The sequence below is a fragment of the Camelus dromedarius genome, chromosome 3 (assembly GCF_036321535.1).
Source record: "Camelus dromedarius isolate mCamDro1 chromosome 3, mCamDro1.pat, whole genome shotgun sequence".
NCBI lineage: Eukaryota > Metazoa > Chordata > Mammalia > Artiodactyla > Camelidae > Camelus > Camelus dromedarius.
This window is the reverse complement of record NC_087438.1, coordinates 22,837,996-22,853,613: the sequence shown is the minus strand read 5'-3', so window position 1 is coordinate 22,853,613 and position 15,618 is coordinate 22,837,996. Positions and strand designations below refer to the sequence as shown.

At 40.2% G+C, this 15,618-nt stretch overlaps 1 protein-coding gene across 2 annotated transcripts in view; it reads right to left on the bottom strand.

Moving 5' to 3' along the window:
* NPR3 (natriuretic peptide receptor 3) overlaps positions 1-15,618 on the bottom strand; it is a 67,315-nt gene that overhangs the window by 41,271 nt on the left and 10,426 nt on the right. For both annotated transcript variants that reach the window (XM_031443721.2, XM_010977629.3), the window contains exons 2-3: positions 15,262-15,384; positions 4,884-5,050 (exon numbers count right to left, since the gene is read on the bottom strand). In XM_031443721.2, the coding sequence (XP_031299581.1) occupies positions 4,884-5,050; positions 15,262-15,384 (290 nt within the window). The remainder of the gene's footprint in view (positions 1-4,883; positions 5,051-15,261; positions 15,385-15,618) is intronic.

The window sequence follows — 15,618 nt, the reverse complement described above, 5'->3', positions numbered from 1 at the left end:
TAGGTATTCATTTTCTTCCAAGGGAGTGGTTTTTCCAAGCTTGCACAATGTCATACCCTATCCATGTGAGTAAATTACAAACAAAGTTTGTACATTATTATAAAGGGTTAATGCACCCTAAGTCAAGAAACTTTGATCCACTTAAAGAGGTCGTGGAAATTTGCATAAATTTGGAAAGCGCCTTTGCTAAAGAACTAAGCGAGCCCACTCCACTGTGTTTGATTTCATTTCTCTAGAAACATGGATATTTTCACACCTGTGTCACATTTGGTCTGCTACAAGATAAACTGTCCAGACTTGTGTGAGTACCGTCAGTGCTTCAGAGTGTGTTATCCTGAAGAGAAAGATGTCTGACGTCCGTGCTGGCACAGGAATGCAGCGCCCGTGGGCTCCCAGAACTTGTGGCCATAGATATTTATAGACCTTCTTAGGTATTTTTAGGTGATGAAGATCTCGCCCAAGATGGGACCACATGGGACCGCATGGTCCAGGATAGAGCTCCCAGCCATGCTCCCTGGAGGATGCCATAAACGGCATCTGATGATTTAGGAAATGATGGTTTACACTACAGAAGAAAGCAGGCAAAATCGATAGCTGCAGATGAAGAGGAGACAGAGTCCCAGCCAGGCTTCATCAAGGGTGAGAAAGAGTAAAGAGAAACTGATATCTTGAAAGCGTGTCTTTGGGCAGGCAGGGTGCAGGGAGAGGAAGGAAGAGCTTCTGCCTATGCTGCCTGCCAGGCTCACTTGTAGGGCCTGAGACACTTAATCTTCAGGTCATGGGTTTGCCCCCATCTGGGGCACATTGTTATTAAAAAGGTCAGACTGATGTAGTGGAAAAAGAGAGTCACTGAACCAGGAGTCAGGGGATGCAACTAATCTCGGCTTGGCCACCGCACAGCGCATTCTAAAACCAAATACCAGGGCTCTAGACTTGGAACCACTCGTGTGGCAGAGGCCAAACACCTCCATTAAGACACCCTTGAGTGAGAGCCACTGCACATGTGGGCGATCCAATAAATAGCTACCAGAGAAGCCTAGACAGGCACTTGGCAGACACTTGTCTGAGCCACGCTGGGAGCCCCAGTGACACTTGAGGGCCTCTCCAGGGGGCTTTACCTCTAACTTTATTTCTGATGACCCCTCAGATGGTCTTCAGAACTCCCACTGCAAAAAGCCATTACTGCCCCCCAATACCATCCCCCACTGAAACTGAACTCCTGGCTTTGTGTACCTGATAAGGTCTAGGCACAGGACTCAGTCACCACCCAACTCTGTTGCACTGACTGCAATATAGTGGTTACATTTGGAAAAGCCACCTCACCTCCCTGGGCCTCAGTTTTCACCACTGTACAGGAAGGGGGTTGGATTTGATGTCCTCTGGTTCAATAGTTACTAAATAACTAAAATAATTAAACATCATAATAAAAGCTTACTTTTATTGGCTGCTTCCTATGCGCCAAGCATACAGTACGAGGGATGCAAGAGTGAGCAGAAACAGACATGGTTCCTGCTCTCACAGAATTCACAGTCTGATAGAGGAGGCCAGAGTTAACCTAAAAATCCCAGTGACTACAACCCGAGCAGCGTGCTAGGATGGAAAGGAACAGAGGGCATAAGATAGTCCAGAGTGTCAGGAAAAACCGTGCTGAGAAAATGGTATCTGAGTTACTATCTGAAGGATGAGCAGGAAGACCAGGGAGGACACTGACATGTGGGAGTATCACTGGTCACAGTGGTTACATTGGACTGGAATGTAAGAAACAAAAGGAAGAGAAATCATATCCCCCAACCACTGAATATTTACTTGGTGCCTGATATTGCATTAAATAATATTTATATATACTTCTTGAGTTCTTTCAATGATTTTGTCAGTTAAAAACGATTACCCCCACTTTATAGTCACAGTTTTAAGGCACAGTTTTAAAAACATGCCCAAGAGAAAAACAGCAGGAGGCAGAGCCTGGTCTATGAAACCCCAAGCGTGAACATTTAACCACTATGCTATACTGTACAATACATTGGGCCCTATTAAAACCTGATGTGTCAAAATAGAATAGGTTTTCCATCCTGGAGCTAACTTTAAGAATCTGATGTCAGAATAGAATAGATTTCCACCAAATCTCCCTTTTCCACAACACTCACCGCAGCCACCCATCTCAGCACACTGATAAACCTCTGCAGTGGCACTCAAAAAACACAACTAAACACACATAACCATGAAAGATGGAATAAGTTATTATAATGAGCTCCAATTTCTACTTTACATTATCATTTTTATTTGTTTATAAAACTAATTTTAATGATCCCACCATCAGAGAGAAGCAGTATTGTAGTCTATGACTACAAATAATCTCTAAAGCAACAGTGTTTGGCTTGGAACATATTATGGATCTTCGTAGTAGGTGTACCTTCCAGGGAGGTTTTGCTTGGACTACCATTAAAATAAGATGTAATATTCTGAACACAGGATATCTGATGACCAAGGAGATTCATCTAGAAGTGCGTTGGAATGCCAACCTTTGCCCAATGCGTAGCATCATGTTGGACAACCTGCACTGAAATACCTGAACTTCAACAACCTCAGGAAGGAGATCAGACAAAATGACACCATTTTTGAGTTTTTAAACTGGAAAATTAATATGAACCTAGTAAAGTAAAATAACATACAGTGGCCTACAGAAAGAGAAAGAAAAATACCATATGATATCACTCATATGTGGAATCTAAAAAAAAGGAAAAAAGAAGACACTAACGAACTCATCTACAAAACAGAAATAGACTCACAGATGTAGTAAATAATCTTATGGTTACTAGGGGTAAGGGGGTGAAAAGCGATGAATTTGGGAGTTTGAGATTTGCAAATGTTAGCCACCATATATAAAAATAGATTTACAAAAACAAGTTTCTTCTGTATAGCACAGGGAACTATATTCAGTATCTTGTAATAACCTTTAATGAAAAAGAATATGAAAACAAATATATGTATGTATATGCATGACTGAGACATTGTGATGTGTACCAGAAATTGACACAGAAATTTACATATTCTGTTTTCCTATCTCAGAATAAAATACAAACTCTAGAAAAAAAATATACAGTGGCCTATGCAAAAGACTTTGATTTTTCAATACTGACACAGGCCACCTCTGGCAGCACTCCTGAAGGAATCACAATGCCCTTTGTGTTCTTTCGTATCCCTGAAGCAAAGGATTTGGATGACGATAATACTACCATAGGTTTTCATAAACTTGGTCTCTGCTACAAAAACCTGCTTCTTTCATGATTCAGAACACACTGTCCAATACGGGAGCCACTATTCACATATCACTACGAGTACTTGACCTGAATTAAGATATTCCGTAAGGGTAAAATACACACTTTTTCAAAGACTTCATACAAGAAAAAAATATACACTTTTATTCACAATTTTTACATTGATTAAATGTTAAAATAATATTTTTATATTTAAGTGAAATAAAATGTATTATTAAAATTAATTTCACCTAATTTTTAAACTTTTTTTTTCATGTGGCTACTAGAAAATTTTTAATTACATTTGTGGCTCACATTACATATTTACTAAACAGTGCTGATTAAGAAAGTCAAAATGTATTTTAAATGATGTCTGTATAATATATATATAGCATAATGGCATTTAAGACATTAATATATGTTCATAAGACTATCATTTGATAGCAAATTCTTATATAAAGATGTGTATGATCTTATAAAAACAATATGAAAGAGGCACCATTTATTGAGTTCCAACTTTTTGGCCAGATCATACTACAGACTTCAGTTAGATTGTCTGTAATCCTCCCAACAGGGAGGAGTAATCTGGATGAGGGAGACTGAGTAATTGGCCCCAGATCACACAGCTAGAAAGTGCTACCTCCAGCCTCTGAGTACAGTCTGTCTGAGGCTAATGTCCGAACTCTGTTGTACTTCAAGTAAAGAAATTGGGTGAGACCCTATTTGGAAGTGACCATCTCTTATGAAGTTGGTCATTATCTACCTTGGGCAAAGACTTCCAAGCCCTACATCTGTCATTAAGAAGATATTCCTTTTCTGTTTTGGATAAAGGGGAGTGAAGGGTTTGGAAAACAGCACATCCACCCAACTAGCCTGCTCATCCTGCTCTGAGAAAGAATCTGCAGGAGTTACCCAGAAGTTTGAAGGGCCACACAGAAAAGTGGGCCAGAGGCAGCAAAACAATGGCATCACGTGAGACGTGGTCAGTTGTCTCTGGTGCCACCTCTTAGGAGAGTTCCCCTGCTTAATCCCAAGCCTGGCCTAAGCTTCTGACTCCAGTCTGCTCTTGGAAAATGCACAAGTAACAACAACACCAAGGGTGTGGAGCCCTCAGGAATACTTCAGTAAGAAACAGCTTGCAGCGAAAGGGGACAACCACACTGCCACGAGAGAGAGAAGCAGACTGGTCACAACGCTAAGACAGACTGCCAAAAGAAACAGCCTTCTGAAACCCAGAATACCTTCTGCCACCAAGCTTTGGAAAAATTAGGCATGCAAAACTTTGGCAGTCTTCATCCGCTTTCCCCCTCAGCACGCTCCTAGCAGAATAGGTGATGGAGCTCTCCAGACATCTGCTCAGCATTACCACAAGTACCCACAAAAAGCAATTTCCCTTCCTGCAGCAGTTGAAAAAGTGTAAGTGAAGGGTGCGCTGTCAGGGGGCATGGTGGAGAAGGGAAGCCGGGAAACCTGGCCAGAAAGAAAACCACACAGAAAGCAACAGTGACATTCAGACCTGAAGCTAGGAATCTTTGAAGGGCTCAGGATGGGACGCTTTATCACATCTGATTTAATTCAAAGACTGTTTTTCAGGATGCTGAAGGTCTAGGCTCGCAATCAAGCACTTACGTAATCCTCCTCACTGAGCCCTTGCTTCTCAACAGAACTTTTCACCTCCATGGAAAACTTCTCAAACTCAGGTTTCACTGTCCTCAGTAGAGTGATTGTTTGGAGGGATGAGTACGCTTGCTTAGCTTCAAAGTCGTATTTGTCTCCTCTCTTCCACGAGCCATCTCCTACGGGAGAAGTAAAAATATTTATAATTCCAAGCCAGTTATCATAAAAGGGCCATTCTCCCTTTTCCTCTGCGATGTGTCTCTCTGTTTCTTCTGGCGGCTGGGATGGGGGTATTGTCATAGTTTTGCTGTTGGGTATAAAGTGACAATGTCAAGATCCCCAAAGGAGGAGAAGGCCCTTTGGACATGTGTCCCTTTGAAATGTGAGACTGAGAGAAAAGCACTGTTGTGTTAGTTACCTTCTAATAGCCAAGTAACTGTAATTTTCAGCCCCCAAGAATCGCCACACTGAGGGGTAAGAAGTAGGTTTATTCCTTTTTATTCACACTTATTTTTTAATACCTACAATCAACTGTGAAGGTCAATCAAGATGGAACTGTGATATAATTAAACCCAACCTTATATAGATGTGGAAGTCAGGGATGGCTAGGTTCGACAAATTTATGCAAGTAATATATATAAAGTTGGTGCTATTAAGAGAAAAAGGTTTGAGATTATTGATATTTCTTGAAATACTTCTTGAATCACTTCAGACTGAAAATAACTTAGGTGAACTTGAGGATCTGTATCTGTCTAGTGCTGGCAACACCTCATAAAGATTATTTACTGGACAAGATCATCACTGAATCAACAGTAATAAAATTAAAAATTGCTAACATTTACTGAGCATATACAACAATAATAAAAGCTTTATTTACAGAATACTTTATATGTGTAAACTCATGTAATCCTCAGAAGATCCTGCAATGTGGGTACAATTATCCTCTCTGTTCAACAGATGAGGAAACTGAGGATTGAGAAGCTGAGTATCCTGCTGCTTCTCCGCTCTCCCTTTCACAAAAGCAAAGGCCAATTACATGGATAAGAATCATTTCTCTCCTCTTTATTATTTCATTTTTGAGAAAACATGTGGCTTACAGGACCCCAAAAGGAAATATGGACCTCTACCTTTTGACCATAATGATAATAATTCAATGAATTATCATCATGAATCCTGGAGGTCTCTGCCACCCCAAGCCCCCAGTCCACAGTGGATGCCGGGTACCCAGCAGCTGAACGGTCAGGACGCCTCTGGAGTGTGCAGCCAAGCCTGCCTGGGACTCACTCCATCCTTACAGAAAAAGCTCAGTAAAGAGCTGGTGGCTTTGCACAAAATGAATTTTGGAGAGTGTGTGGAGAAAAGGGAACCCTCCTACACTGGTGGTGGAAATGTGAATTGGTGCAGCTACCATGCAAAACAGTACAGAGATTCCTTAAAACCTAAAAACAGAGTTATCATATGATCCAGCATTCTCACTCCAGGGCACATATCCAGAGAAAACTATAATTCAAAAATATACATGCACCCCAGTGTTCATAGCAGCACAGTTTACAATAGCCAAGACATAGAAGCAACCTAGATGTTCAACGGCAGATGATTAGATAAAGAAAATATATATATATGAATACTACTCTGCCATAAAAAAGAATAAAATAATGCATTTGCAGCATCGTGGATGGACCTAGAGATTATCACACTGAGTAAAGTAAGTCAAACTGAGAAAGACAAATATATGATATCAGAGACTCACAGACAGAGAAAACAAACTTGTATTTACCAAAGGGGAAAGGGAGGGAGGGATAAATTAGGAGTTTGGGATTAGTAGAAATAAACTACTATATATAAAACAGATAAATAAGGTCCTAATGTATAGCACAGGGAACTATATTCAATATCTTATAATTACCTAAAATGAAAAAGAATGTGTATATACATATATAGATGTATGTATGACTGAATCCTGAATCACTGTGTTGTATGCCAGAAACTAACCCAACATGATAAATCAACTAAACTTCAATTTAAAAAGAAAGAGCTGGTAGCTCTGAAACTTCTATCACAGCTTAAATCAGACAAACATGGATTAACTGAACTACGTGCAAGGTTCTGCGATAGCCACCACAGTGGGCATCATGAACGTCTTGAAGAGTCTCCACCTCCTTCAAGAGAGGGATTTAGAGATGGACATGTAAACTGCTGAAGTTATTACAGGGTGACAGTTAGCTTAGTGTGAGGGGCCGGGGGTGGTACAAAGAAGCAGTACAGAGGAAGAGGCAACCAGCTCCAACGAGGGACGTTTCATGCCAGGAGGAGGCATCAGCCTGGCCCTAAATGTGTGAGTATGATTTTAATAAGAGGAGAGGAGGACGGAAACGCTTGCTTGGCAGAGCCTATGGCACGGGCAAAGGTGCAAATGTGTATGACATCCAGTGGGCAGCTGAGAACCTCAGTCTGGAGCACGAGAAAAGACAGAGACAAAGAATGTGTTTGTGGAAGCATCTGTTTAATCATAATCCCAATAATAGCAACCATTTATTAATTGCTTACTGTGTGCCAGGGAACTGTTATAAGATAAATAAGACAGAGCTGAGGACAGAATTCATTAAGGGCTAGATCCATTCTCAATGAGCACAAGATTAAATTTCAGGCCACCAAACAAAACTTGCTGAAGTCCTCCTCCTCCTCCCATGTGAAACCTCCCCAACGCTGCTGAGGCCACAGCTATGCCCGTGCTCAGAGAGCAGGTGAGCTTTGCATCACTGCCACCGACCAGGGCAAACCTCACTGGGTGCTCGGGGCAGACATTGTGGCCTTTGGGAAGGGGCCAAACCCACTTGCCAGGAAGACCCCCAAATTCTCAGAATGTCCAGAACATCTTCAACTCATGTGGAACCCATTGTTTCCAGGCATGCCATCAATACTTATTAATTCAGTTTTAATTGACTTGAGGTATCAAGAATCAGCAGGAATGATGCTTCTTAAGCAAAAAGGTGAGACTTTCTCAGCTCTGGGTAAGAGTTCTTCCCAGAGGCACAAGAAAGGAAACACTTAACCCTGTATGTAATTAGAAAATACACATAGAACTGGAAATGGCAACTATCTAGTCACTAAAATGGAAGAAATACTTTTTCTAATACTGAAAGAAGTGAAATCCAGTACAATCAATCTGTCTATCACAATCTAAAAGGTAATGAATTTAGAGTTTGTTTTCTAGGAAAAAGAATGGACACAAGAGTGCTTAATTAATTAAAGCCAAGCTGGATAGGTATCTAGTCACAACCATAACCAATACAATGACTTCTTGCTTTTGTAGGCATTCCTTATTGTAACATGTCAATAACATCTCCCATCTGGGGCCATTGGAGGCTAGGAAAGCAGAGGCCAGCTTGGCCTGATGCCCCATCAGTGGGGACAAATTTAATTCAGCAGACAACTGGGTGCCTGTGGAGATTTACGAGCGGAACAGAAGAATGACAAGATCAGACTCATGCCTTGGGAAATAGCAATGGATTAGACTGGGGAGACACTGAGGGTTCACAGCCACAGTAATCCGGGCAAGAGGTTATAAGAGGTTATATGTGGGAAGTCACACCCCACCCAAAAAAGGTTAAACATGGTTCCCAGGGTGGTTAGAATCACAGGAAAGTTTGCTTTTCTTTTCTTTCTGTGTGTTTTTCTGAATTTAGCAAATTTTCAGAAGTGTATTTACTGTTTTAAAATCATAAAAAGAGGGAGAGCCCTTGAGAATGAAAGAGGAATCTTAGGACTCTGTGAGTTAGGGAGTGAACGGCAGCCCGGAGGGAGATGCGTCACCGGTGATGCCAAAGAGGAAAGGAAAACGGTCGTCAGAGGAAAGGGCACAGCCAGTGGGAGGAGGAGGGGTGGGGAGGACATGGAAATGATAATGATTTCAGTTAGGGTCATGGTCACTCCAAGGTGACTACTAAAGAACGCCCAAGTGACAGCACCAGGCTGGGGCTGGAAATATTGGTCCGAAGCCAGAAAGAGGAGTGAGGGCTAGAGAGTGTCGGATGTCACATCCATATGTTTTAGAGATAGAACCCAGAGACGGATGGCACTGGATAAGAAAGAGCATGCAGAAAGAGAAGGGCAGAGGAGAACACACTCAGGGAGGCTGTTTTTGGTGGGCAGGAGGCATAAGAGGAGCCAGAGAAGAGCTAACAGAAAGCTGGAAGAATGCTGTGCCACCAAAGCTAAGAAAAACAGGGTTTCCAGGAAGAAATCCAGCGCTGAACTCTTGTAGCAGCCACTAGCCCCGTGTGTGACTACTTCAATTTAAATGAATCAAAATTAAATGAAATTAAACTTTCAGCTCCTCAGTCGCACTTGCCAGATTTCATACGTGCAAGAGTCACATGTGGCTGGTGGCTCCCGTGCCGGGCAACACAGGGTAGAAGACTGCCAGCATCACAGCAGGTTCCAGCGGACAGCACCGTGTCAGAGGGTGGAGGGCGGTCTGCGGGAAGGCTGATGGCTCTGGTGATGTGGTCAGTGGTGACTGAGGCTGGCACTCTCAGGGGAGCGCTGGGTACTGATGTCATAGGCTTACAAGGGGCCTGAACAAGGAATTAAGACGAGGAGAAAGAAGTCAGCTAGTGAGAAGAAGTAGGGCAGAGAAGGTGATTCTACGAAGTTGTTTCAGGAATAAGGGAAAGCAAATTTGCTCTTTGTTTCATTTTGTTTTAAGCAACATGGGAGCCCCAAGCTGGCACGTAGAGTGAGAAGGGTACAGGATATTTGTGAAAGAGGAAATAACCTGCTCAGCCCCAAGCCTGTGCTCAGCAATCCTGTGCCCAGGGAGCTGGCATCGAGCAGGGGTACCCGCGTTGGGATAACAATGTCATCCTGCTGCTCTGGTACTTACCAGAGTCCCAGCACATAGTAAGCTGTTGGTAAGCGTGGAATGAATGATGACCTGAGACATCACAGAAGACATCCAAGAGGTGGATGCCTGAGTCCACCTGGGCTGGCTGCAGCACACCGTGGCTCCTGACCTCTTGTGGTTATTTAAGTGGGGAAAAAGCATTGGCCTCCTGGCCTCACCCCACCTTCTCCACATGTCCAGTGTTCCACGCTTGCCTTGAGCTGCCTGGTCCAGCTACTCCCATCAGCAGCACAAACTGAGTGATGTGATTGTGAACCATTGTGCCTCTTTCACTTCATTCTTTAATCCTCAAATGAGGAAGATTTGAGTATGATCCCTATCTAATAGGCGAGCCAACTGAAGTTCAAGGAGATTAATGTGCCCAGAGTCACTTAGTTAATAAACAGAAGCAGGATTTAAATGCAAGCCAGCCTCCAAACACTGGTGCCTTGCCTGCTCCTTGCTCATCTCATCAGCGTCTGGGGTGTTCCAAGATTTAAAACTGCAAATGCAGTGGGGGGACAAAAATGTTCAAAACAAAAGTAACAGAGGAAGAAAGATCAGAAGAGGAAGTGCCTAAATATGGTTTAATGACTGTTACTGTTGAAAGACTGTGTGAGAATGCTTTCTCTTCTCATTATCTCAAACTGACTATCACGTGCAAATAGCACTTTAATAGCAAAACATAAATCCAATCCCTCCCCAGTTTTTCTGTCACTTTTCTACGGTTAGCGAGTCAAATAATTTATGAGCATTACCAGCCCTTCCATCCTCACCTGAACTAGTGCCCTCTGAGTTCCCAGCAAGTCAGGAAAGCTCTATGGTAATCTTACAGTCCCAGACAGAATCATCCAAATAACTTTCCACCTAACTTACATCCAAAGAAGATCACGCTAGGCAATGGGAATGCCCGTGGTGCTATTCAAAACTCTACAGGGCGATACATATCATCTTCACTCTAGATTTTTTTTAACCTATCCTTTCAGTCTTAATTTCCATCACTTGAATTTGTATCATAATATATTCAGAACTCCTATAACAATACAATCAGGGCAGATCTGAGAATTTTTTTTGAGTGCTCACCTAGACAATCTATTAATCAGTAAATATGGACACAATGTCAACAAGTTTTTTTAAAAATCCAGGATCAGATAAGTATTATTTAAAATAGAGCCTTTTTCTAGAGCAGGTGTAAAGTTTGATGTGAGGAAGCACAGGGAGAGGAAGATGTTGAAGAATTTTTCATGAACATATGCCTGATCCTCCTTAGGGCGCAAAATCTTAGAGAAGTCCCTTTATGAGTGATGGATGCCAGAACCTTGCTCTAGGTCACTCTGTCTGCCACTAGATTCTGCTTCTGCTTCTACTCTAAGGAGGAAAGGTGCTTCCATACACTTTTAAAGTACTATACATAATGGTCAAAGAAAACTAAAACTAATAGTAAATATAACTAACATTTACTAAATACTCATTACATTCCAAGAAGTTTGCTGTGTGTCTCACATACGCCACCTCATTTACTACTCAGCCTGATGCCATGAGATATGTACTATTATTATCATTAGAAGAAACTAGGGCTTGCAGGGGAGGGCAGGATTATGTCAGCTTGCCAAGAGCTAGTATGTGGCTCAGCCTCTCAGGCAGACTGACACCAGAGCTCTGAGCCTAAGCAACCAGGCTGTAAAAGGGAAAAGAAAGAGGATCTAATCAGAAACACCAAGGATACTTTGGAGATTATATCAGAGCACACTGTATAACTCCCTGCAATTAAGTTTCCAAGAAGCAGAAAAACTGAATGAAAAAAAATAAGTTTTAAAAAGTTGTCCCCAAATCACCAACAGTAAGTCATACAGATATAGCTATGTAAACATACACAAATATATATATGACTCCTTATGCATTGATACTATGCATTGAGGACACAGCACCACTTTTGTAGTATTCCTGCCAAAAATGTATAAACTCCATCTTATCATGTGAAAACACCAGATAAATCCAAACTGAGAGACATTCTACAAAATAACAGACTCATCAAAAGTGTTATGTCATGGAGTAGGGGAAGGTATAGCTCATTGGTAGATCGCATGCTTAGCATGCATGAGGCCCTGGGTTTAATCCCCAGTACCTCTATTAAAATAAATAAGTAAATAAATAAACCTAATTACCTCCTCCCCAAAACAAAAACAAAAAAAAAAAAAGACAAAACCAAAACGAAAAAGTGTTATGTCATAAATGATAAGGAAAAACTGAGGAAATACCACATATTGGAGAAGATTAAGAAGACACAAAACCAAATGAACTGGGTCCTGGAAGAGAAAAAGGACCTTAGCTTCAAGGTGGTAAACTTCAAATAAAGACTGTAGTTTAGTTAGTGGTATTGTATCAATGTTAACTTTACTTTTTTTATAATTGTACTATGGTTATTTAAATTGTTAACATTAGAGGAATCTGGGTAAAAGGTATATGTGACCTCTCTATATTATTCTTACAAGTTCTCTGTAAGTCTAAAATTATTTCAAAACAAAATTTAAGTTTTCCAAAAATTACCTCTAAAAAGAAATTAGGTCTAGACACAGAGTTGAGTTATTTCCATCTTTTAAGGAATATTCTTATGGTTTCTAGAGCATAAAAACAATGGACATTGACCTAATTAATCTTATAAAGCTAATATAAACCTGATTTTAAAATCTGCCAATAACCACCTAAAGGCAAGAAAACTGTCCAATCTCACTCATGAACATAGACTCAAAAATCCTAAATAAAATGCTAAAAACTTAATCAGTATCAGCAACATGTGCAAAAAATCATCATGACAAAGTATGCTTAATCCCAAGAATACTATAATGGCTCAATATTAGAAAATTTATTAAAAGTACCAATAAAATATATTTGATAACATTCATCACTCACTTCCAACTTTTAAAGTCACCTTAATAAACTAAAGAATATTCTAATATCTATTTCTGATAAGATATTAGAAATTAAAGTATCACCATTGCTATATAATATTATTCTGGAAGCTATTGCTAATGTAATAAGAGAACAAAAATAAATATAATGTTCAACTATCAAAATGGAAAGAAAATTACAGTTATTATTTGATGATGGTATAAAAACTATTGGAACAGAGGATTTAATATGTGGAATTCTTGTTTCTATATGACAACTAGATTCACAAAATGTAACAGGAAAAGATCATGATCATAATAATAACCAGAAAGCATAAAATATCTAAGAATGAACTCAACAAAAATAGTGCAAAATTCAAATGAAGAAAACTGCAAAACTGCTTATGGACATAAAAAGAAATTCAAATAAAATAATTTAAAAGTTAGATGAGGGGTTGGGGATTTGCAGACACACATTACTATGTATAAAATAGATAAACAACAAAGACCTACTGTATAGCACAGGGACCTATGTTCAATTTCTTATAATAACATATAACAGAAGAGAATCTGAAAAGAAAAAACATACATGTATGTGTATGTATAACTGAATCACTTTTCTGTGCACTTAAAACTAACATTGTAAATTAACTACATTTCAATTAAAATAAATTTTTTAAATTAGATGATGCAGGGTTTACAGGGATGTAGGAAAACAGACTACCTCAAAGAATGAAAAAAAGACAATGTTATACACTGTTGCAAAAGTAAACTGGTAAACTGCTTTAGAGGACAACCTGGCAATATCTATCAAAAGTTAAATGCATATAACTGTTGACCCAGGAATTCTACTTCTAGAAACTTGTCTTACAGATTATGTATAGATACATGTATGAATGTGTGTACATGCATGCATACACAAGGCAACTCAATATATTATTACTCTTATAGCAAAACCTGGAAACAACATAAATATTGAAAAATAACAGATTGAGCAAAGATTGAATATCAGTATTATAAAATACTACATAGCCATACTATAAATAGAGTGATTATTTTACTGAAAAAATATTTTTGTAAATATATATTTTTTATAATATTATCAATGTACTTTTATCTGTATGGCACAATTAGAGTAACTTATTTTCATCCCTGTATTTTTCTATGTCTCTCAAATTTTCTTTAATATTCATGTATTGTAATGAGCAGGGAAAAGTGATACAAGCTTTATCTGTGGATTAAAGGAATTCCAGTACCTAACATTCATATTGTACTTGCCCATTTATAATGTGCATTCACATACATTGCCTCCAAATTCTATGCTTGCAGTAGCCAACTTGCAAAACTCAGAATAAATGTTTTTCATTTTCCCTCAGTCTCTACCAGTATCTCAAAGAACTCAATACTATAACCAATAATGTAATTACCTTCTGATCTTGGATCAAGAAGTGAAACTGCCACTCTGCTTATATAAAGAGAAGGGGAAAGCAAGGAGGGGGGAAATTGGGTGTTTCCTTCCAGCCTTAAATATCTAACTTTATCCACTATAGGAAGCACAGGCTACTTTTGCTTCAATAACTTTTCTTTATCCCCATGAGAAGTGTTTTATTATGATTATGCACAATGGTCTATTGCTTAAGTAAGTCAGGATATCAGAGCAGGAAACTGAGGTATATGCTTTAAGGTTTGGATCCCATCTAACGATCTCTCGACAGCAATAATTGGGAAGTGGAGCTCAGCATAAACATGCCGTTTGTGATACACCACACTTATAGTTCCCCTGAAACACAATGTGCAGTATCTGAGAAAATGTTCCATAGCCCTACAGTATTTGCTTCAAAGAGAGCCTTAACCACATTTAGGGGGAAATGTTTTGTACCTGTGATCTTGGTGAATTCCTTAAACACCCTCTCAACATAGGAACCCTGGGAACTTCCCCAGATCCATTTTAAGGAATTAAATGCTTTCAATCATATCTGTTAGTGGCTCTTAAGAGACAGTAATCTGGAAGGAGGAGGGGCTGGGAACAGCGACTTTCAAAACAATTTCACCTCAATTTACAGTAATGGTTATTTTATTTATTTCACGTTGTGGCCCATTACAAACATATATGTAATATGCATAAATACATACACATAAATGTATAGTCATATTGCTAAAATAAGTTTTATGAAACTACACATATGCTGTGTGTGGTACACTTTGACATGTTCTACTCTATTATAGTGACATGTTTGAGTATATTCCAGTCTACTAAAAATTCTGCCCAAATCTCACTAAAATTATCCCAACAGTCCGTCATCGTGGCAACCTGCAGTTGGAAACGCACTGAAGAGGGGTCTTTAGGGCCTGGATTTATGATCATTTGGAGAGCTAGAGTGAGCTATGCTCTCCCAGACAAGTCCCTTGGCATCGCAGGAAGTGGTCTCTTTTTGCTCTGAGTTCTCAAGGAAGAAAACTTGAGAATTTATGAGAAGTGGGAGTGTTCAGAATCACAAATGTCTGAAATCCTATCTATGGACATCAGATCTATTGCGATGACTCAAGTTATTGGCCCCATCTCACAATCCATTTTGGAGACCCCGGCAGCGCGAGTGGACGCGGGAGGCAGAGTTACCGTAGGAAGAGCTGTTGAAGAGCTCGATGTTGAAGAAGGCGTAGTCCCCGCTGGTCATCCCGTGCCTGTGCGCTGCCAGCATGATGCCGCGGATGGTGTCGCTGCTGGCACACATGATCACCACTGCGGGGGGAGGAAGGAAACACACGTGAACCGCCCCTTCTCGGTGGACAGCGCCGCGCTCAAGGCGTCTGACAAGGCATAGGGCACTGACAAAGTCCTAACGCATCTCCTCACGAATTGCTTATGAATTACAAAAGGAAGTCACTACATTACAAAGGGAAGTCACTAGGACTTTATAGTGGAGAAAGCTAGTGGTCGCCACTGTGACCAAGGCGTTGAAACCAACATCACCCA